At 32.5% G+C, this 25536-nt stretch overlaps 1 protein-coding gene across 1 annotated transcript; it reads left to right on the forward strand.

Moving 5' to 3' along the window:
- Positions 1-13222: 13222 nt before the first annotated feature.
- Positions 13223-21798, forward strand: LOC132750560 (dynein axonemal light chain 1-like). The gene is made up of 9 exons (XM_060740552.1): positions 13223-13310; positions 13449-13487; positions 14269-14378; positions 17536-17591; positions 17915-17970; positions 18254-18343; positions 18960-19013; positions 19624-19747; positions 20746-21798. The coding sequence occupies exons 1-9, from the start codon at positions 13308-13310 to the stop codon at positions 20784-20786; spliced, it is 573 nt and encodes a 190-aa protein (XP_060596535.1). The 5' UTR covers positions 13223-13307; the 3' UTR covers positions 20787-21798.
- Positions 21799-25536: the final 3738 nt, after the last annotated feature.

Here is a 25536-nt window from a genome sequence, read left to right on the forward strand (position 1 = left end):
ACTTACAAATACATTTCGCCTTCTTAGCTCAATATCGGCTTACTACTAGTAATCCAGGGGTCGCTGCCTAGGCCGAACCTCTAGCGACGTAAAAAAATTTCCGTAGCATTTGAGTCCAATGTTTATTTGTCTTCTCATATGGGTTAAATAGTCGGCCACTTGCAAAGAAATTGATAATAAGTCATCATTAAAAGCCAGTTAGGTGGACATGCCTAAATGTGTTTTAAAGTCGGCCTTAAAAAACAACCAGACTTTTACCGGAACTCTTAAAGGGACACCACTGAGGTTTTTTGACATAGATAGATAGATAGACAGACAGACAGACAGACAGACAGACAGACAGATAGATAGAATTTATTGACGTATACATATTTGTACATAGTCATAATACAAAACACGTAATACATAAATCATAAGTCATGGCACGATCATATTGAAAACAAGCATTGTTAAACAAAATTATATATGGAGAATGTTCTTAAATCCATATTTAAACAATACAAAGTTGGCATTACTCTTATTAAACAGTTGCAAAAATGACTTTCATAAATTGAATATGTAGTGAATCAACGATTAAAAATACATGATAAATACCATACTGTCGCTTTTTAATGAGCAAAATTATCATGCGCATACTGGTAAAAATAGTTTTTAAATGGTAATATTAATAAGGTCATATCGACGCTTAGTAGCAAAGATGATGTATTTAGCAGGTCCAATTAATTCGGATTTATTTTTTGACTTCAAAAGCTGCAAAAATTTAAACATACTCGGCCTTCTGTAAAAATATGGCTTAATGAACTCCCTACGTAATGCAGTATAACAATTGCAAATGATAATAAAATGAAATTCATCCTCAATTTCTTGAAGATTACATAATTCATATTTTCTTTCAGAACGTGGATTTCTATTAGGACCATACCTCTCTGCCTCTATCTTTAATTTATGAGAAGATAATCTAATACGAGATAAATTTTGTCTGTAGGATTTAATGAATAAATTATCAAGATAAAATGCAGGTTCAAATTTGTCAATCAAATGTACATACAGATTAGACAAAAGTGGACTAGACTGAATGTCTGCATTTACCTTTTGTATAAAACAATCAACTAATCTACGTTTGAATATTTCAACAAACTCTTTTGGGCTGTATTGCAATGGGTTGAGCCATACATCTGTGAATCCATATTCATTTAAAATAGAATGAACCTTAGCTGCCCAGGAGTTATATCCATTATCATGAAGACTTATTGATGAATAAAAAGCAGACTTTAAGATATTATTATTTGAATGTAGAATATGTAACCAGAATCTTATTATTTGAACATATCTTTGAACATAAAGAGGATATCGGCCTAATTCCGAATAAACTGCTGCAGTACATGTACTGTGTTTAACGCCTAACAATGACTTGCAGAATTTCAAGTGAATCCTTTCTATATCCTTAGATTCTGTAAAACCCCATACTGCACAAGAATAATTTAATGTTGAGGAAACAAATGCATCAAAGAGTTGGAGTGAAATGGAAGGGGTCACATCATATTTGTTAATATTACGAAGTAAAACATTTTGCGCTTTCATAGCTTTTCCTATAGCATACTGATTATGAAGTTGAAAAGACCCCGTATAGTTAAAGACTACACCCAAATAGTTGAAGTTATCAACAGTCTCTAATAAAATATTATCGTATGACCATGATGGAACTGAAAATATTTTTTCCAGATAAATGTATTATTTGATGAAGGTTTAGACCACTTATCTTTGTGCAAAATTTCAGATCATTCGCGAACTTCGTTTTCCCAGAATAATTATTCAATATGTAAATAAATGACCCAAATTGAAAAGCGTTTAAACGCTTTTCACTCAAATCGTGCTAAGAAAAACATAAAAATACAATTTTCAATTTATTTCAAATATATATTTCTTAACTATATTTGCATATATTTCTGTTAAAAGTGCCCCAGCTCATTTATGTAAGAAATTCAAATGTTATGTTTTAAGAATTTTAAACCTCAGTGGAGTCCCTTTAAAGACGTATTAGGAAACGGCCTTTAAAGTTACGAATGTCAGCTTCAGCACACGGATCGGCTATGCAATCTTTTTCAGACCACACAGACCACAAGCAAAACTATACTTACCGGTTTATACGTCATTCATATTGTTAAAGAAATTCCGCCATGTTGCATATTACTGAAATATCTTGTAACAAATACCTTTCTACATGTATATGCAATCCAATATTTGATATTAAACAATTTAACATCCGTAAAAACTTTAAGCATTGTAAACTTACAAAAGACAAAATGTACGACTACATGTATACATGTAGTTTAACTTTCTTTTATCAATATGTACGATTACTCTCCGTATTTTTATTGTACCCAGCGTTATATAATGCCTACCTAAACACTTTACACAAATGCAAGTGCAGCCGACCTTAATTTTAAAATACTATCGTATGGAACGCAAACTTTGCATAATAGGTCTATTGAAAACAAGAGGTATCTTTAAAAAAGATACTCGGCCGAACGAAAACTGGTTTACTTTCATATTGTATATTAGAAAACATGGAAAAAGAATCATAAAAATTATGATTGACCTAGTATTGAATTTTACGTTTAATTTTTTGAAATATTAAAATCATGTGCATATTTCGGCAAATACAAAGTATTTTAAAAGAAACAAAATCTTATCCTTTAAAAGTAAAGAAGAAGTAAATAATTAAGAACGACAAACAAAATTTATTTCCTACTCAATTTTTTCGTCTCAGTTCATTTCTGTAATTCTTTTATTTCTATTATTGTGAATGTCGTTTTAGCTCAAAGAAAAACATTTAAGTTTGTTCCAACCTAAATTTTAATTGAAAGTTTATAAATGACCACGTTTTGTTGATAGAAATACCCGATTCAGCATATTTGCAATACCTTTGGAAATACGAAAGAAACATAAAAGCCGAAAAAATAACGGAACAGAGCCTTCTTATCTAAAATATTTTTGCAAACATTTATTATAAACAAACCATTCAATCATTAGTGGTTATATAACTTCTTCATTAATATGTAAAATACATGGAAATTATAAACATTGTATATAACTTGTGTGCTTTTCGCTATTTTCATGCGCATGAATAAACGGGAAAGTAGACAATGTTGAAAGTGGTGGTTTTCACTAATCAGTCCTACGCATAAACCCTTCCAGCCTGCTGAATCTCAGTAAGGGCTTATCAGCTAGTAAATCACTATTAACTGTATATCTCCCATTAACACGTCCACTGAGTTGAGAGTTTTGTCATTATTTATTGCCCCTCTGTATTCTTATCTAATGGCCCCAACTTTGAAGGATCAAATGTCTATAGAAGATACACTCACTAAATTTATCAATGTTTTTGTAAACGGGTCTGTGGCCCAATTGAATTGTGAAACTTAGCAATTATTTGTAAATATACTTTATAACATAAATTATGATAATTTTTTAAATTAATAATAAATAAAGTTCAATAGTTAAGTGTCACAGTTACTCATGTTACTGACTGAACCCCCCTCCCGGCTAGCTAAAAAACAAAAACAAAAAACTGTTCATAGATGTAACTTTTACTGCAAAGTGCAAGACTCTTAACTAAAATGACCAGGTAAGTATTAGCTCGACTATACTAAGAATGTAGTGAGTTGTCCTACTCACCTCGGTTTGCAAGTCAACGTCAGCGGCCATACTTTAAATTAATGTTTATGCGCCTATAACTTCTTTATTTCTTAAGGTATCAATTTCAAATATACATGTATATTCCTAATCATCATCCACATCATTTGATAAGGTGCAAAACTCTAAAACCAGTATTTCCAGAACTATATCCCATTGAACTTAAAATAATGTTATATTTTACTCTAACATCTTCATTTCATATTAAAGTATTGACTTTAAACTTCAAACATGTGTTCCTTATCATCAACTCAACATATGTGACAATGTTTTTTTTTACTCTAACACCAGTTTTTCCAGGATTATCTCCCCATGAATTTTTTTCCTCTCAAAAAATGTTACTTTTACTTTCTTTTTTATTTCTTAAGGTATCAACTTCTAACTTCAAATATATTTCCTTATCATGTGTGACAAGATTCATAACTGTAGCATGAATACTTCCAGGATTATTTCCCCCATTAAACTTTTTTTTTAAATAAAAATTGATATTTTATAACTTTAAACAATAACATGGCAAGCTTCATAACTCTAGCATCAATATTTTCAGAATCATTATCCCTTTATACTTAGAATTTTCCTTATTAAATTCAGACTTCAAAAAGAGCTGTCACACAAGATTAGTGACGAATGCCCCCGAAAAAAGTTTCTTAAGCATGCAGGACTGGTAGTATGAAAAGAAAAGAGGATGAAAGTAACTAATTGCTTAATATTTTTCTTTGTATTATTGTACCTATAATCTCTTATTGTGATAGCGTATAAGTGTAACCCTGATCTTTGAAGAAGGGACGTGGTTCCTGGATACGACAGAATGTTGTCATGAGATAGACATTTGCGCCAAGTTATTTCAAAATCCCTCAATGCATGATAAAGTTACATACTGGACATGATTGTTGTGTAAGTGGGGACACACAAACGGACAGACGGACATGAGCCTTAGCTGCGATACGTTGTCCTGATGTGGTAGGCATTTGTGCAAAAGTTATTATAAAAGTTTTCCATGCATGCCGGACATGAATGTGTATCTTCAAACTCTTCTCGAATGAATGAATACCTTCAAACTATAAGTATGACCTTGACCTTGAAGGTAGGGATAGGGGTCTTAGTCGCGACATGTCGTCTTGATGTGGAAGATATTTATGCCTAGTTATTTTGTAATCCTTTGATGCATGACAGTCCGGACACGAATGTGTGTAACTATAAACTCTAATTTTCATATAGTGAACTTCAAAATGGTAGTGTGACCTTGACCTTTTGAGGTAGGGCGTGATAAGTTGACACGTAACACATCGTCTTGATGTGGAAGACATTTATCCCAAGTTATTTTTAAATTCTTCCATGCATGACAAAGTTACATTCCGGACACAAATGTGTGACCCTATAAACTTTTATTGTGATAAAGTGAAACTTCAAAATGTTAGTGTGACCTTGACCTCTGAGGTAGGGACGTAATTCTTGGACGCGACACATCGTCTTGATGTGGTAGACATTAATGCCTAGTTATTTAAATATCATTCCATGCATGACAAAGCTATAGTCCGGACAGGAATGAAGTGGGACGTACAGACAGACGGACGTCCAGACAGACAGAGGGACGGTGCGATTTTAATATGCCTCCCTTCGGCGGCATAAAAATGTTTTTTATCAACACCTATATGGGATTAGCTTTATAACTCATTAGTCCTGTATTTCTAGAATTATCTCCTTTTCATTTTTGAATTAGGGATTTATTGGAAATTAATATATTTCTAACAATTATCTTTGTTATCATAAATGACATCAACTCTAGACTTAAGATAATTGTCCTTTGTCATTACTCACATCATGCATGACATGGTTTATAACTCTAGTATCCTTATTTCAAGAGATATTTCCTCTTTGAACTTAGAATTTTACTTTAAAAACTTAATTTACTTTTTGCTTGTATCATTTTGGTACCTTTTTTATAAAAAAAAAATCACATTCATCTCTTTCCCTACTAGATTGAATGATAAGCTTCAATAATGCTTTGAATCCATTATTATCATTACTAAACATTATTTTGCTCCTTCTAAAAAAAAAAGAAAAAGTATGTAAATCACTGAGGTATGATATGCCTTTAATATGAAAGTAATTTACAAAATCATTTTCATTGTGAGTTGTAAGTGATTAAAAACCTCTTTTTTTTTACTGTAATCCAATTTGTATTTGTCTTCTTTACACTAAAAAGTTAAATATTAGTTTTTCGTTGCATCTAAAATGTTCTCTAGTCTTCCAGCTTCAACTATACATTCTTGAAACATGATAGGATCATAAAACATTCAATGGTGCTGCTATCAGTAATACAGTGACAAGCCGTGTAATTATAATTAAATGCTCATCACTGGCCAGAGATAGGAAATTTTGGGGAAAACTGGAAATCTTGGGCTTGTGCGTAGGACTGTAATGTTTGACAAATCTATAACTCGATCGTTAAAACAGCGTAAAATTATCTGTAGGATTCATGGCAATATAGAACTTATAATGTGAAGGAGAAGGCATGGTTGAACAGAACTTAATTAAGTATCTGAAATTTAAAGATGTACTAAGGTCATCATTGAGTAAAATATTTTAATCCCAGAAATGTAATGGAACCAATGAAATTTTATCGAATATGTCTAATTTGAATAAAAGAATTAATAAAATATGTATGAGAAGCAGCGTTCCCTATTACGGGAAAAGTAAAGTTGGCCCCTAAAAGACCTGCCAGTTTTTTAATGACACACTATATATTAATATTGTGACCACCTTATATGTTATAGAACTTTAAACATGACACATCTACTTTGTGTCAAGGCAAAACGTGTTTATCTTATATATACAAAGAGAATTTTGTACGTGGCCGGGTGGTTAAAGTCGTTAAAGTCGTTGACTTTAAACCACTTGCCCCTCACCGCTGTGGGTTCGAATCCCGACATGGAAGCTATCCAGCTAGCTTACGGAACGATGGTGGTTCTACTCAGGTGCCCGTTCGTGCCTGAAATAATGCACGGAAGGGCACCTGAGGTCTTCTTCCACCGGTAAGGCTGGAACGTCGCGTTATGACCTATACTGTGTCGATGTGACGTAACCCCCCCCCCCCCAAAAAAAAAAAGAAAAACAAACAAACAAAAAAAAAAACAAAAACAAAACACACACACACAAAAACAAAACACAAAAAACAACAAAGAGAATTTGTAGCAATATTATAAAATCAAAGCACTGAAAGCACTTATGTATACACCGCTTGAAAATACATTCCATTTTTGTCAAGGCCATGTTGATTTTAATCTACTGACCGCAATATCAATAGGGGTCATTTTCTGCCCAAGGTCCCTAACAAGTGACTCAAACTAAGGCTTATTTCTTTCAAAGTTATTAATGAGACAAGAAAGAGGGGATGTTCCAACAGACTAGGGCAGTGAATTGCCAGGCAAGTTGCTAGATGAAAAATAAAGAAATAAATTTGTGAAAAAGCCGTTTATTGACTGCAGTATAGAATATTGAAACAGTTATAGCAAGCTCGAAGAGCTGGCCCGATGGGCCTACTCGCAAAGCGAGCCTTACGGTAACGCAATTACCTGCTAGATAGTGATGGTTTTATAAACTTGCGTCCTAAGCACTAAATTGACAAATCGTAACTTTTCGAATTACAAGATAACAATAAAAGCTGAGGTATTCTGATTGAAAACAGAAGCGTAGATTGGTGCCCTGTGCACTTATAAGGGAACCATAATACGGCATGGAACCAGTGTATAAAATACCAAATGACAATTTTAAAACGGAAAATGTAAAATAAAAATGAACGATTATTCTATACTTTCACCGTAAAAGTTAATCGAGCTCGCTTTGAGGCTTTGCCTTTTTCATATTATTGAGTCTTCAGTGTTGTTATCTAATGAAAGAACTCTATACAAAGTCAATTAATTGACTCAATTACCAAATTTAAGTTCATCCTTTTGTAAAGCTTTCCGTGTTACAGATATATGTACTGTACTTGTTATAATATTATTGTAGTAATGTTATAATATGTATATTCTGGTGTGTTGTATTCATCATAATCAAATGAATAACGTATAGATTGCAAGCAATATATACAAAAATCTAATATAAAATTTAAGCATAGTATATCTTTAACTTGAAAGTCAAAGAACTTATGAATGTAGATCTCTCGTTTCCAGACTCCTTAAAATTAATCAAAAATTAGACACGTGTACCATATCATAAAAATCTTTTATGTAATTTTATTAATTTTGCAATGGCCAAGGGTTTAAAGGGAGGTTACTGTTGCGCTAAAAATATAGTCAGTTAGAGTGACTTCCCCTGAAAACAAGAAAGTGACTGTGGCGCTACAAAATGACTCGGTTAGAGTCACCTCTTCTGATAACACTGCAAATGGCATAAGGGAACTGTTGTGTTAAAAAAGAGTCAGTTGGAGTGGCCACCCCTTAAAACATTGAACATGGTGTAAGGGTTCAAAAGGGAGGTAACTGTTGCGTTCATCAAAAAAGGGCCAGTTAGAATGACCTCCCCTGAAAAACATTGCAAATAGTGTGCGGGTTCAAGGGAGGTAACTTTTGGGTTAAAAAATTTAATTAGAGTGTCGTCTGCTGATAACATGACAAATGACATAAGGGTTCAAAAAGGAAATAACTGTTTCCCTAAAATAGAGTTGGTTAGAGTGACTTCCCTTGAAAAAATTGCAAATGACGTAGGGGTTCATAAGGGAGGTTACAGTTGCTTTAAAAAAATTAGGTAAGAATGACCTCCCCTGAAAAGATTGCAAATGGCTTAAGGGTTCATAAAGGAGGTAACTGTTGCATTTCAAGAGTCGGTCAGAGTCATTTCCCTTGATAACATTGCAAATGACATAAGTGTTCAAAGGGAGGTAACCGTTGCATTTTGAAAAAGAGTCGATCAGAGTGACCTCCCCTGATGACATTGCAAATGACGTAAGGGTTCAAAGGGAGGTAACTGATGTCCTCATAAAAAGAGTCGATCAGAGTGACTTCCCCTGATGACATTGCAAATGGCGTAAGGGGTCAAAGGGAGGTAACTGTTGCGGTGAAAAAAGAGTCGATCAGAGTGACCTCCCCTGATGACATTGCAAATGACGTTAGTGTTCAAAGGGAGGTAACTGATACGCTCATAAAAAGAGTCGATCAGAGTGACCTCCCCTGATGACATTGCAAATGACGTTAGGGTTCAAAGGGAGGTAACTGATACGCTCATAAAAAGAGTCTATCAGAGTGACCTCCCCTGATGACATTGCAAATGGCGTAAGGTTTCTAAGGGAGGTAACTGATGCGCTCATAAAAAGAGTCAATCAGAGTGACCTCCCCTGATGACATTGCAAATGGCGTAAGGGTTTAAAGGGATGTAACTGTTGCGCTCATAAAATAGTCGATCAGAGTGACCTCCCCTGATGACATTGTAAATGACGTAAGGGGTCAAAGGGAGGTGACTGTTGCGGTGAAAAAAATAGCAATCAGAGTGACCTCCCCTGATGATATTGCAAATGGCGTAAGGGGTCAAAGGGAGGTTACTGTTGCGGTGAAAAAAAATAGCCGATCAGAGTGACCTCCCCTGATGACATTGCAAATGGCGTAAGGGGTCAAAGGGAGGTAACTGTTGCGGTGAAAAAAGAGTCGATCAGAGTGATCTCCCCTGATGACATTGCAAATGACGTTAGTGTTCAAAGGGAGGTAACTGATACGCTCATAAAAAGAGTCGATCAGAGTGATCTCCCCTGATGACATTGCAAATGACGTTAGTGTTCAAAGGGAGGTAACTGATACGCTCATAAAAAGAGTCGATCAGAGTGACCTCCCCTGATGACATTGCAAATGACGTTAGGGTTGAAAGGGAGGTAACTGATACGCTCATAAAAAGAGTCGATCAGAGTGACCTCCCCTGATGACATTGCAAATGGCGTAAGGGTTTAAAGGGATGTAACTGTTGCGCTAATAAAATAGTCGATCAGAGTCACCTCCCCTGATGACATTGCAAATGGCGTAAGGGGTCAAAGGGAGGTAACTGTTGCGGTGAAAAAAAAAGATTCGATCAGTGACCTCCCCTGATGACATTGCAAATGGCGTAAGGGTTTAAAGGGAGGTAACTGTTGCGGTGAAAAAAAGAATCGATCAGAGTGACCTCCCCTGATGACATTGCAAATGACGTTAGTGTTCAAAGGGAGGTAAGGTTTCAAAGGGATGTAACTATTTCGCTCATAAAAATAGTCGATCAGAGTGACGTCCCTTGATGACATTGCAAATGGCGTAAAGGGGGGGGGGGGTACTTTAGCATTTAAAATAGAGTCAGTAATACTGACGTCCCTTGGCAACAATACAAACGGCGTAAGAGTTCAAAACAACTTTGCCTAATTTGAATATAAGAATTTAAAAAAAAAAAATCTGTATTTAGTCTTTTGAAGCACGTCCTTAATAAGATTTTATTTCTCAACTCCTAAAAATATTTCTCATAATTAGGATTTTAATATCTGAAAAAAAAAACGCCTTTGTTAATGTTGTCATTATATTAGAGACTTTCGACCATGCGACCACATACATGCATCGAGGACATGTTTGAAAGAAAGTGACCGTGCGACCACATACACGCATCACAAGATCCCCCTTCTCTTTCAGAAAGGGACAAAGAGTTTGTCCGCCCTTTTACTAAAGGGCAGACTTAAAAAATGCCATTGCCTTATGATATTGATAAGGAGGCTAATTTTCACATATATGTCTTGAATTGGTTTATATACAACAATAGTTACGCAAACCAAGCGGGTTTATCAGTTAACGTCTTTTTAAGTCCGCTATGAAATTTTAAAAGGATAATATTTAACTTTTTGGAAAATTTTGAGTTTAAAGTTTTTTCTACTTTTCATTCTATGGATATAACAGAATTATTTCAATTTTCCAAAACATGAACGTTTCAAAAACGTTTTATATGCATTAAATATTGGAGATATATTTCACACGTTGTTTTCAAATATTAACCCGGGGGCATTTTTGCCGGAGTACTGTCCCAGGACGATAACTTAAGCCTATGTTTACATAAACATTAATACCAATGCGAAAAAAAAGGTAAAACCATAAAAATGAAACACAAAGTAAACGTCACAATTTCATGTGCCTTGATAGCGCAGTAGGCAGAGCGTCCGTGTCAGTGTTTTCATGCATTTAGATGTTCGTATCATAGTTACCTAGGTACCTTTACATTTGAGTGTTTTATCATGTATCTTTTTCTTATTTAACCAGTTTTGTTTTGTTATTTTTCAAAATTATTTTTTGTCCAGAGCATAACTCAGAAAGCCTTTGAGATTTCAACATGAAACTTCATAGGTACATAGATCTCACTCAGGAGGTGTGCAGTGCACAAGAATGATAACTCTACCTTTCATAATTTTTGAGTTATTGCCCTTTGTTATTTTTCATACTTAATTTTTCACCTGAGTGGAGCATAACTCAAAAGTGTTTGAGATATCAACATGAAATGTCATAGGTGGATAGATCTTATTGAGGAGGAATGCTGTGCGCAAGAATGATAACTCTTCCCTATATATTTTTTTGAGTTATTGCCCTTTGTTCTTTTTCATACTATTTTGTCTGGAGCTTATCTCAAAAAGTATTTGAGGTATCAACTTGAAACTTCATAGGTGGATAGATTTTACTGAGGAGGGGTGCAGCACACAAGAATGATAACCTACCCTGCATTATTTTTCAGTTATTGCCCTTTGTTATTTTCAGCCATCAGTATTCACATAGGTTTCAAATCTGTAATCACTTCAGCCATTAGTTTTCATTACCAAAATACCTCTTAAAATTGAATTATTCTGCTCTACTACATATACATTCTTCTAATGAGCAAACCCATTCGGCGGGGAATGGCCATGTTGACATGGCTCTTGTTCTTGATGGACCTCGAAATGGAATTTATGTGAATCATTTCCTTATTGAAACTTTAAAATAATTATTCATGCCAATGTCTATTGAAACCTATCACGTGACTATTGGATATCTTTAATAGTTTCCAGTTCAAATTGGACAACTTCAGTTAGAATTTCATAATTTTCAATAAATTTCTACATGAAGCTAAATATAATTGAGCCGTGTCACGACAAAACCAACATAATGGAATTGCGACCAGCATGGATCCAGACCAGCTTACGCATCCGCACTTACCAACCCTTTTACAAGTCGAGAAACTGATAGCGAACAGCATGGATCCTGATCAGACTGCGCAGATGCGCAGGCTGGTCTGGATCCATGCTGGTCGCAAACCCATTTGGATTATTTTGTTTTAAAAATAACTTAATTATAAGGTTGAATGAAGTTGACATTTTCAGTGTTTTTTCATTAGTCGATTTTTGTTTATGGTTTACGTCAGCAATAAACATCTTTTTATTGGTCGCTTCTGTTTTTGGCGGTAGATTTACGTCAGCAATAAACATCTTTTTATTGGTCGCTTCTGTTTTTGGCGGTAAATATTTTTGACCATTTGTTTCCTGGGCATTTTGGTCATTCTGTATTTCGTCGACTTAGAGATCACATGTTTTGATAATTGAAAAATTTTACCCACCCTTCCCTCCCAATTAATATGTTGATAGTTAATATTATATTATATATTATATTGATTAATATATGTATTTTATTAAAATTTAGATATTGCTTTTTGGTAAATATTACTCTTGTAGTAATCATTATGCTCACAAATAGACATTCAAACAAGTTATGATGTGAGTTATAAATGTCTTAAATGCATAATATGAGTGTGTTCTCATACAATGTTTGTATGAATTTGTCTATGATCACTTGTATATGAAATAGATGAACTATATATGTGGTGAATGTTATGTATGAATTTGATTCATGTGATCTCTCAATTGCCTAAAAATATATATTCATATGACTAAAATTTTCTTTTGTTATTTTTTCTGATTGAAAACTGATAATTATGTTAGTTTTGTCGTGACACGGCTCATATCTGTGTTTTCTATGATAAAAATATTTTGCTCAATGATGAGCATAGTGTATCTTTAAGACGGCATTGCTTATCGTGTTAATCTTTCATACATTTTTTAATTGATAGCAATCAGCGAATTGTTTGGAGAAAGGATAAGTAGGTTCCATTGCCAGCATCTTTCAGTTCAAAACAAGAATGACATTATTAAAGTTTATATCAAAATGTTACACTCTGTAGGTTCTTAAAATGACTTTCTTTTAACTTCATGTGCGAGTTGTTTTGGAAGATAACCTCTCATAGTGGTTGAAATATCCGACTGATGAAAAGGAAAATATGAAAATATTTTCTAGAGGCTCATCATACCAAGAAACAAAATGTGACCATTTCAAATTGTCTTCTAAGAATTGAAGACACACTCAACGTGCATACTGTAGGTCTGCTAAATGAGAATGCTAAAATATCTTAAACAACAATATATGCATTGAAAATCAGATTAAACAAGTTATTATTGATTGGTTTTTAGAAAAATTTCGAATTCGGTACGGGCATTTTATGTACAGATAATGTACGGTTATACGGGGTTTATACAACTTTGGATAATATCCGAGTTCACCGAATAATATTATTTTCGTTAGCAACGACTCGTCAAAATGGTAAGTCTTTTTTTCTTTTTTTTTTTGCTCTTTTTTACATAAACTTTTTATATATTTGCAACAATGAACTATATTTTTAATTCCTCTAAGACATAGTACATTTGAAAAATATATACTTATTGCCTTTTTTCATTTCAGTCGAAGGGAACAACAATAAAAGATGCTATCGCCAAGTTTGTAAGTAAAATAGATCATTTTTCATGTTTTTATTATAAAATGGAAGTCTTCAAAGCACTTAGTAAATCGTGAATTGTACTGAGGTTGTAATTAATTCACAAACTTGTTCACCCAGTGTTTCACTAAAATAGATCAGTTTTGGGCAATGAACATAAACACATTATCCTATAGAGCATCTGCATTATAATTTGTATCTATTTGGGAACCATAAATCAAACCTACATAAAGTCGTCTTTCAAGATCCTTTGTATCTTTGTGTAGAATGCACATTCTACATTGTAGTTTGAAGCACAAACACATGACATGTTAATATAGAATGAGTAGAATGCTCTTTACCATGTTTACTGCTACCCCATCATAGCGCATGTCGAAAATTGAAATATTGCAGCCATTTTTATCTGAGACTTAATGAAATGTGCCGTGGGGAGGCAGGACACTCATGTTTGTATATTGGTTAGGTGACAGCACGGCCATTATCAAGGCTTTGAACAAAACAAAAGCAGTTAAGCCGTGGCATGATAATTAAGCAATAGATTAGATTAATCATACTAGTTACAGAAACTTCAAGTCTATTTATATATACTAGTAAAGTGCATTTTCCCATTTCTTTAGTATTAATTGCACCAATGTGGATTTACGAGGGTGAAAGAGGACCTTGCCTACAGTTAAGTTTGATGGGCAAACCTATTATTCCATATTTGGACTCCAGTGCTCAACTTTTTACTTGTGTCACCTACTTTCAAATAACTCTTACAATATTGTAATTACAAAATTTTGACAGGAGGAAAAGGAAGGCTGCAAAGCAAGTGAAGCTGCACATGTGGTCATGTATGCACAAATTCCACCAGTAGAAAAGATGGATGCATCACTGTCAACATTGGCAAAATGCGAGTAAGTGTTCTTTCTCTTTAGGTGACAAAATCTTTTATTGTATACAATTTTTTTAATGTTATTTCTCCTATTTAATAATTTTCAAACAGTTATTCTCTGTATCTGAAAGTCTTGTACAGCCGTTGACATTATTATGAAATTAGCTGTTATTTGTAGAGAAACAGGATATAACTGAAGAAATACAGACAAGTATATAATGCTGAAGCCCAACAGTTTAAGGTGGTAATAAGGCTTTGCCGCAAAACATTTACCAAATATTTTGGTTTGTGATGGCTGCTGGTGTTTGATTCTTTCAGAAAAGAACTTCTGAAAACTTACATCTTCATTGATTCATTTATTTTTCTATTTATCTCTTATATTTAAGTATGTATATGAAAATTTTTATTTGAATATTTAGCTGAATTGCAGTTCTTTTGCAAAGAAAATCTATGGTAAAAAAACTTCCTGGGGATTTGATATTTTAATGACAAATAACACATTATAAATTTTTGAAAAATAATACAGTATCATTCAACAAGTGATTAATTTGTACATATTAGGTTATGTCCATGTGTTAAAGGTATGTATCTTGAATTGAATATAAGGACTTGTTGTATGATTCACATATTATGTAACAGTGGGCTTAAAATACATGTCACAAATAAATCACAATTCCTGTTGTTAAAAAGAAATATTTCTTTAAAAAAAGATGTTACTACTAAATTAATGACTGTCACTTCTGACTGTCAACTTTTATTCAGAATGATGCTTTAATACTATTTCTTTAAATGTGATAGTATTTTATGCTATTATCAATTTTAGAAAATGAAATTTGGTTGAATTGTTTATTTCTTAAAGATGGTGCACATATTTATAGAGTTAAATTTACAGAACTAAGCTCAAATTCTATCTTGAAAAGCAAATCAAAATAGCTCTATATAAGATTCTTATATATTATTTTACAGGAAATAATTATTTTTTACAGAATATGTGAATCATGACATTTATGTTAGGAGACTTGTCTTAAATAGAAAAGGAACACAAAAAATATTGTTTAAAACAGGGTCTTTTTTAACCAGGTTTTCCGAAGTAAAAAACTGGTTATTAGATTGAGGTATGTCGGCTGGCGGGCGGGCGTAAACACTTTCTTCTGTGCGCAACTCCTCCTACATTTCTCAACAGATTTTGACCAGACTCACACAGAAGCTTTGTCATCAAGTGCCCTGGCGCATATTGTCGGGGTTTTGTGATTGGATAATATTTGACCTAATTATGGCCCTTTGTTTTTTTTCCTTATATAGAATATATAGTGAACAATTTCTTCTATGCGCAACTCCTCCTACATTTCTCAACAGATTTTGACCAAACTTTAACAGAAGCTTTGTCATCAAGTGCACTGGTGTATATTGTTGGTAGTTTTTTGATTGGATAATATTTGACCTAATTATGACCCTTTGTTTTTTTTTCCTTATATAGAATATATAGTGAACAATTTCTTCTGTGGGCAACTCCTACATTTCTCTACGGATTTTGACCAAACTTTCACAGAAGCTTTGTCATCAAGTGCCCTGGCGCATATTGTCCGGATTTTGTGATTGGATAATATTTGACCTAATTATGGCCCATTGTTTTTTTCCTTATCTAGTATATATAGTGAACAATTTCTTCTGTGTGCAACTCCCTCATTTCTCAACGGATTTTGACCAAACTTTCACAGAAGCTTTGTCATCAAGTGCCCTGGCGCATATTGTCGGGGTTTTGTGATTGGATAGTATTTGACCTAATTATGGCCCTTTGGGTTTTTTCCTTATTTAGAATATATAGTGAACAATTTCTTCTGTGCGCAACTCCTCCTACATTTCTCAACGGATTTTGACCAAACTTTCACAGAAGCTTTGTTATCAAATGCCCTTGCGCATATTGTCGGGGTTTTGTGATTGAATAATATTTGACCTAATTATGGCCCTTTGTTTTTTTTCCTTATACAGAATATATAGTGAGCACTTCTTCTCTATGCAATTCCTCCTACATTATTCATGATTTACATTGCACATAGTTACATTGTTTGTTGCTTGTATTTGTATTTCAACTACAACATATTTATCTACAATGGTGATAATTGAAAACCTGGTTTCGTGGCATTGCCATGTTTCTTGTATTGTATGGATAATTTAACAAATAAGTAACTGTAAGGGAAGTAACTGGCTATGGCTATTTTTCTAAGGGAAGTAACTGGCTAATTTAATTTGCTAAGGGAAATAACCAGCTATGGCCATTTTCACTAAGTGAAGATCGAATTAACTGGCTATGACTATGTTATACACATGTACCTCCGTCAACTTAGCCGATGAATTACTTTAGCACTGCATTTAACAGTGTGTTCCTTCTTTTTTTATTTACATCAAGAGACAATTAGCTTGGGTAATTGATAAGCCAAAACTTATGTTTCTATGTGACTGGTTTTGTAAGAATGTATAATATTCTAATTGTGTGGTTTTATGTTCAGAATGGCTTGTTTATATCTAGAATGTTTACGTTATAACAAAAGTTAAGTTTTCTTTGCCAACATGAAATGCTTTAATTGGTTAAGGTTTTTGTTGATCTTTAAGTTAACTTTAATGATTACTAGAAAGTGTCGCAGTGCATGTTTTTGTGTTATTAATGAACTTGTAGAGTGCAATCTAACATTGAAGACTGTATGAATTAGAATAAGGCAATTAAATGTTAATAAAATGTTGTAGCAGTTTTGAAATACATTGTACTCTGATGTATTTGTAATTATTAAGTATCAAAAGTTTTTTTTTAAATTGTAAAACAGATTGATTTGGCATTAAATATGCTTACTCTGGTTTCATGCATTACAGCAAAAGAAAAAGTGTTGAAATTGAATATTTTTAAGACTAAATCCTTTTTACAGGGAAGTTGATTATTCATAGATATATCAACATAGTGTATAACTTATAATAGAGACCACCTAGCTTGAACAGTAAGCCTGAACAATATGAAGTATGGTATTTGGTTAAAAGAATGAGCAGATTTTTAAAACATATTTTTATTTATTTATATTTATTTCTATGCAATCATCCCGATCCTCCTGGGTATTTTTTCGTACAGGATATTTTGATTTTATACATTAATATACATGAAGTATTATCAATTTTCTCTTGTTTATTTACAGGCATCTGGCACTTTCCACAAATTGTATTGAAAAAATTGCAAACCTGAACGGTCTCAGTAAGTCTTTATTTTTACTCTAATTTTATAAAATAAAGAATTCTGTAAAGTGTTTGCTGAAAAATATCAATTGATTTAACTGATAGTCATGTGACTTTATAATTTTTTTCTTAAAATCAGGGCTGCAAGAAAATAGTTTTAAATCGCATTATATTATTTTTTGAAAAAATGATTATAGGAAAAATCGTTGCAAGGAAGCTTAAGAATGTTTGATATTGAATATATCAATACAAATATTTGTTCCCAGATTAAAGGCTTTGGAGTTGTTTATTATGTGATATAATTGAACATTAGCATAAACTATTTTTCTCATTTCCTTACAGAAAACTTGAAGATTTTGTCTTTGGGAAGGAATAACATAAAATCTCTAACTGGATTGGTAAGTGTATTTTTATGTGTGTGTGTATACCTAAGAATATTAAAAGATAATTCAAGATGACAATTCAATGCACATTTTGAATTTTGTGTGCGTTGGTTGTTTCTTAATATTACACTGTTCAGTATATTTATTTGAGACATTTACTAAGGTGTATCAGAACATTGGAGCCAGGATTCAAGTAGAATATCTGCGATATGCTTAAATTCAATGTAATGTTAACAATGTATTTTTACATTTAATATTTATAATATATGGATCATCATGTACATTTGTATATTTACAGGAAGCTGTAGGTGACACTTTGGAACAACTCTGGATTTCCTACAACAGAATAGAAAAGTTAAAAGGTGTAAATGTTCTTAAAAAGCTCAAGGTGAGTAAAATATTATATCTTAAAAAAAATTTGCACATTTCATTTTCCCACATCTTAACAGGCCAGTGATTTCAATTTGTTTTATCTGTTTGGGCTTTCATGTCTGAGTGATTAAAGTGGCTGACTTCAAATCATTTGCCACTCACTGTAAGGGTTGGAATCTTTTCAGGGACTTTGGGTTCTTCCATGCACTCAAACTATCCAGCTTGGTTATGGAAGGTATTATACTTATGTGCTACTTCATGCCAGAAATAAAGCAAAATTGGGAAGGGGGCATCAGTGGCCAAGTGCTTATGGTTATTTACTTCAAACCACTTGCCCCTCACCGCTTAGGGTTGGAATCCCAGCTGGGGCTTTTAATTTCTTCAATGTGAGAAAGCATTCCAGCTAGAACATAGGTGGTTCTACTCAGGTGCATATTGTGTCTGAAAAAATACACAGAAGGGCGCACAAGGTCTTCCTCCAATAGTAATGATGTGAATTTTAGTTGTCATACAATCTTTACTACACTAGAGGCAAATTTAATCACTTTTGGTTCCTGCCAGTTAATGTAAAGACCTCAGCCTAGCATGAATACATGAATTAGAAGAATATTTACTAACTTTTTATTTTTCAGGTTTTGTACATGTCAAACAATGAGGTCAAGGACATGAATGAGCTCGTAAAACTTGTAAGTATAAAATTTAAATTTGTTTTCATATTTTTTTCTTCTAAAGGAAAAATTAATGTGGCAGAATAATGAGATGGGTGTGTTTGAAATACCATTCTTTGACTTCTTGAAATGCATTTGATTGTTAATAGTTTCTTAAAATTTTGACCAGATATGTTCTGTATGACAAGTTTGTTAAGATATATTATCATTTGAATAACAATCAAGACAAACTGTAGAATGAGGAAGGCATCTTGCAAACTGATATATGGTCAATAATTCAACATAGATGCCTTGCTTGTGCTAGATATAATGCTTAAAAATAATGGTCATAATGTGTTTGTTATCTTCAGTCAAAGCTCAGAAGCTTTACAGTTGCAGGGTCGGCAAAATCTGATTTTGACTTACTTGTCCGTTTTTATGTGAAGCATTTTTAACTTGTCCGTATGATATTTACATAGTTAATTCTTGAAAATTTTCACTTGTTCATATAGGCTTTGGGACAACATGGGTAATACAGAAACTGATTTTGCCGGCCCTGCATTTCTCATCTTCAGCCAAAGCTTAAAGTTACCATATATCTTTACAGTATTACGATAACCTATAACCAGATAGTTTATTTATTTTTCAGGATGATTTGCCATGTTTGGTAGAGCTGGTTTTTACTGGTAATCCTTTACAGGAAAGTTTTGGTGATGATGCCACCTACAGGACAAAAGTTTCTGAAAAGTTGAAAAAGATTAAAAAGTTGGATGGTAAATTTAAATCTTCTAAAGTTTCCATTGGACATCTGTGTATTTACTGTTTGATATTAAATTTAAAGATATACTATGCTCATCTTTTGGTAAAATATTTTTATCTTAGAAATGCATTGAAATCCATGAAATTCTTACTGAATTTGTTTAATTTGATAAACTATGTATGGGAAGCTGCATTCCCTATTACGGGTCAAGTAAAATTGGTCTTTTCTTAAAAAAACTGCCAGTTTTTTTAAGGACACTATATATTCATATGGTGACCACATTATAGTGTGTAGAGTTCAAAACATATCATATCTACCTTAAATGAATTCGAAACATGTTTATTTTATACATACAAAGAGACTGTGTAGCAATTATTAATATTTTTAAAAATCAAATTTGAGCATAGTATATCTTTAAGCTTGATTTTTATGAAGCCAGACTCTGCCACTACTAGGGTTATATTTGAAAACATGGACTAATTTTTACAGTCCCAGTGTTAAAATACTGATACTAAGTCGACAAAGGCTTAACTTGGACTCAACCCATTACGGTACAAATTAACCAATTTGGACATGACTCAGCCCATTGTGGCACATTTCAATGCATTAAGGCATGATACGACCAATTGAAGCAAAGGCTAAGTTACTTTATATGATATACACAAAAAATGTAGTTGGAGAAAGTATTGACCTTTAAAAACTCCAAGTATGCCTAGATTTTACAAAACTTCTGGAATATGAGGGAAAATCATCATTTTCTCTATCGAACTATCACTCCTTTATTGAGGGCCCCTATATTGCTAGATGACAATATATATTTTTTCAGGTTAATTCATCATGTGTTTTGTAGGTAAAACCAACAACTTGTAATTCATAATGCCTGTTTTGTTGGTAAACCGCTTCAAGGTTACAGTTGTGTTGTTTTTTGTAAACCTGTGCGTCCTGTTGTAGTTTATCATATTTTGCTTTGGTTAACTATTTATACATGTAAGTTTATCGTGTATTTTACAGGTGTTCCAGTTATCAGAGAAAATGATGATGATGAACAATAGTGATGTTTAAATAATAAAAAAACAAAAACATTTTGTTTTCATGTCCTTCCAACAGAAATTTATTTCATTTGTGATGAGATGCTGTTCTAATCTGTTGTTTTGAAATGCTGAGCAGCAAACATTAAATGATGACATCATGTACATCTATATCTATCTTGGCATTAAAAAAACAACAACAAAAAACAATATTTAACAAAATAAATCGGTATTTGAATTTGATGAGTTTCTTTATTGTGGGTGAAATATATCAATTTAAAAATGTTGGGATCATCAAAAGTGTTAATATTAGAAATATTTTACTTGTTTAAAGAGAAAAATGTTATTGTTTTGATGTTTAAATCTTACTTTGTACTTTACTGAAGCTGGAGGATTTCATTGATTTTCACCAAAAATATTGATATCAAAAATATTTCACTTGTATAAAATGAAACTGAATGATGTTAATGTCTGAAATGAACCACACTGAAAGGTGAGGTTGATTTCTCCATAATTATTACCTAAATGTTGATAAACAGTATTTTACTGCTGTTAAGTTAAAACTGTGCTGGATTTACTCTTACTTATGTACATATACATGGAATAAAGTAATATTTTGAGATATTATCTAATAGTTTGTTAAATTACAGTCATTGCATGAATGTTAGGTTTTATACTGATATTCTACCTTAAAGTGGGATTATTGATTTTTTTTGTTATTTGTACTAAGTATTTTTTTCTTTTAAAAATGTATATATACAGCTACAGGCATTTTTGCAACATGTGTCTAAGTTTTATAGATAAGACTTCCCCCATTAAGTCTTGCTGACATTGATATATTATAAAAAGTTAGGTAAATATGTAAAGAATGGATATTTTTATCATAACAATGCATACTTTGTTGTTAATATTATATAATATATCATTTTGTTTCTCTGTGCTTGCTTTTTTGCATTGGTTAAGCATTTTAAGAGTTGCAGGGATGTACTGTAAAAAAAATAAAAAAAAAACATTAATAAAATATTTTTACAAATTCCATTTTCTTACATTTCTTTTTCATTCTTGAGGGAAAACTAAAAGAAACCAGTTGATTGACAAAACCCCCTCCCATAATTCAGCCTATACATATACATGTAAACCAAGCTACACCATTGGTCCGTACATAGTTCAAAGTTTAAAGCTGCATATCTTCAAATGAGCCAAACAATTTCAAAAAAATCAAACTAGAGAAATATGTCATCAAGATTTTAAGACAGTTAAAAGATTCAAGTAATAATTTACATGTTACTGCCTGGCGATTAACGATCTACAGCATGACTAAGGCAATAAGGGCTATTTTTGCATACACGTATTTTGACCTCTTTCTGGTAATTTACGTTGACTGCAATGTGTAAATTACTTTCTTTGTTCACATCACAATATTTTTCATTTTTCTTTGAAATACATTTTCAAAATTTTAAAATTAGCATGAATCTGGAGACCTACTGCTTTAAGGTTAAAACGCACATTCCAGTTAAAAGAAGGCCCCTTGGTCCATACTCGAAATGACTTTCGTTGTGATTGATCGACTCATTTGCCCTGTACGTCTGCATGATCTGGCATGTAAAGAAGTTATCAGTTCCTTGCGAAAGTGAAGGCAACTAGGTGACAGCTTACAAGGCGGCTGAACTGTGCTCTAGTAAATTCAATGTGGCTTCCTGTCGTGATCCGGATGGTAAACTACCAGCGGCACGGGCGCAAGATGCAGGTCAGCAGTACAAAGGTGAAGACTTTATTTAAAGATCATAAAACAAAAATCTTCCTGTGTCCAGCCTGTAATCTTGCAAATCATTGATTGAAATTTGAAATAACCTGGCAAGAATGTTCAACATTTCGGACATAATATTCTGATGCACACGTCAGTGACACGTGGTGTTGTAATACATAATTTGATGTCAATTCCAATGTTTGTTTTTCCGTAGCAACTAGAAATATATGACGTAACAAAAATGCCTCGCGCTTTTTATGGATGATTCCAGTTGCGGCATTGGCAGAGGGCGGTTAGGCATATGTAACCTCATAAAGATAATTTTAAGCGAGATAAATTTGTCTTGATGGCATTTAAAATAATTTTTGCATACAGTACCCAGATTTTGCAGTAATTGTTTAAAGTGCACCTTCAATTCATATATTAACAATAAAACTTTTGATAACATTTAAATAATTTTAAACACACTTAATGGCATGAATCTATATGACAGAATACCTCTTCCATTAATTCACATATAACCTTCGTTTTGACTTTATGTTTTTAAACTATTTTATATATTTCTCAGAAATAATTTCCCTACAAATTATCTCGTTATTCAAGAGTTCTGTAAATCCTACTCTTTTAGCTACAAAATATACCCTATGCGGTGTTATTTTCTCTCGCGAAAAAATATAGCTATTGTTTTTCCCTGAATATTTTCAAATTTTAGGAAGGCTATAATTATTTAGGACATCACTCTGTGTTTCTCTTTGACTCGATATCCCCTTCATATTAACATAGTATGTAACACTTTGAGTCTACAAAAAAAACTTATTGTCCCTGATTAAACGCTCCAATTCAATCTTATTCTTAATAACATATTTTTGTATCCCATCGGACCTGGTTAATTTAATTATTTTTAAATAGACGTGATACATACTAATGGACAGTATTCAGACAACTACAGAATTATGTTAATTAAACATTAGCGAAGAACCATTTTTTCAGTCTTCTAGCTAGTGTTCCCGTTCCCTTACGACGCGTTGCGGTATTCAACATACGCGCTTGATTGAAAAGCTATCTAATCAAATCACTTCATAATATTGCTCTTTTTCTCTTAAAAAGAATATAAAATATGGTAATTATATAATTATATAAATCTTTGTGTGTTATAATTTATAAAGCGGTTACTGATATTTCACTTCAAATGATTTTAAATTGATTATTTTAAATAATGGTTTGCTAGTAAAATTGCCTTTTCGACACCACATTTGTTCTCATTTTTTATTTAAATGATAACATTTAGCTATTGATCAGTAAGTAAATAAGAATAATCATTTTTTTATAATTACCGTGTACATTTCACGCTAATTGTGAGACGAACCCTAAATGACGTCTGTATGGGCGCCGCCATTTTGAAATGGACGTCACGTCAGCTTACAACGTAAGTCAACGGGAAAAAATATAATTTTAACATTTTGACCATATTACTGACTTTATGGAAAAAATGAAAAACATGCCTAGAGATATTGACGTCAGGGATAACATGACATTAATTTAAATGATTTCACTATTATATTTAATAAAAAATGGAATATTCAAATTTGGTGGGACAGACTATAGTGTAATATCGTTTTTAGCTCGACTATACGAAGTATATGGAGAGCTGTCCTACTCGCCCCGGCGTCGGCGTCCGCGTCCAAATTTCAGATTAAAGTTTTGGTGCAGTAAAATATTTTTCACTATAACTTTGTCATTTCTTAAGGTATCAACTTCAAACTTCAAATATATGTTCCTTATCATCAACCACATCTTATGTGACAAGGTTCATAACTCTAGCACCAGTTTTATCTCCCCTTGAACTTAGAATTTTCATTAAAAAATATTATTTTTTACTGTAACTTCTTTATTTCTTAAGGGATCAACCTCATACTTAAAATATATGTACCTTATCATTATCCCAATCTTATGTGACAATGTTCATAACTCTAGCACCAATATTTTCAGATTTATCTCCCCTTGAACTTAGAATTTTCCTTAAAAAATACTATTTTTTACTGTTACTTCTTTATTTCATAAGGGATCAACCTCATACTTCAAATATAATTATGTACCTTATCATCATCCCCATCTTATGTGACAAGGTTCATAACTTTAGCACCAATATTTTCAGATTTATCTCCCCTTGAACTTAGAATTTTTCCTTAAAAAATACTATGTTTTACTGTTACTTCTTTATTTCTAAAGGGATCAACTTCATACTTCAAATAAATGTACCTTATCATCATCAACATCTTATGTGACAAGGTTCATAACTCTAGCACCAATATTGCAAGAATTATCTCCCCATCAACTTAGATTTTTTTTCTAGAAAAATGTTATTTTTTACTATAACTTTTTTAGTTTTAAAGGTATCTACCTCAAACTTCAAATACTTATTCCTTATAATCAATTATATTTTATGTGACAATGTTCATAACTCTTGAAGCAATTTTTACAGATTTATCTCTCTTTGAACTTAGGATTTTCTTTAAGAAATATTATAACTTTGTTACTTTTTAACGTATCTACTTCAAACTTCAAATATATACTTCTTATCAATACATACATGTTGTGTGACAAGGTTCATAACTCTAGCGTGACTATTTCTAGAATTATTTCCCTTGATCTTGGAATTTATTTTAACAAATGTTATTTTTTTTACTATAACTTAATACATAATTATACATAATTGATTTTTCTTTCATAGTTTTGTCCTCCTTACTGCGTCCAGTATTTTATTAGTCGAGCTTTGCTGTCTCCTGTGACAGCTCTTGTTATTAAATGGCTTTATTACACTCCCGCGCCGCATTTTATGTGATAAATAAACATATCGTTAAAGCGCGCTATTGTTAGCGTTACACTATAAACGCGTCGTTGAAAAATTACTCATTTTAACAGTTTATTAGCTGTTCTTATTTTATGTATGTGATAAAAAGTATATTATATTCGTGTAGATTCAATACTAAATTTATTGAACTCGTTAAATAAAACAATATTATGCTC

The sequence above is a fragment of the Ruditapes philippinarum genome, unplaced genomic scaffold (genome assembly GCF_026571515.1).
Source record: "Ruditapes philippinarum isolate M1 unplaced genomic scaffold, ASM2657151v2 ctg2637_1_1_1_1, whole genome shotgun sequence".
Classification (NCBI taxonomy): domain Eukaryota; kingdom Metazoa; phylum Mollusca; class Bivalvia; order Venerida; family Veneridae; genus Ruditapes; species Ruditapes philippinarum.

Bases quoted from the DNA above. Each gene is read 5' to 3' on its own strand.
- LOC132750560 (XM_060740552.1), top strand. The intron at 13,488-14,268 runs GTAAGTAAAATA...AAATTTTGACAG, and splicing joins AAGATGCTATCGCCAAGTTT to GAGGAAAAGGAAGGCTGCAA. The intron at 19,748-20,745 runs GTAAATTTAAAT...TGTATTTTACAG, and splicing joins AAAGATTAAAAAGTTGGATG to GTGTTCCAGTTATCAGAGAA.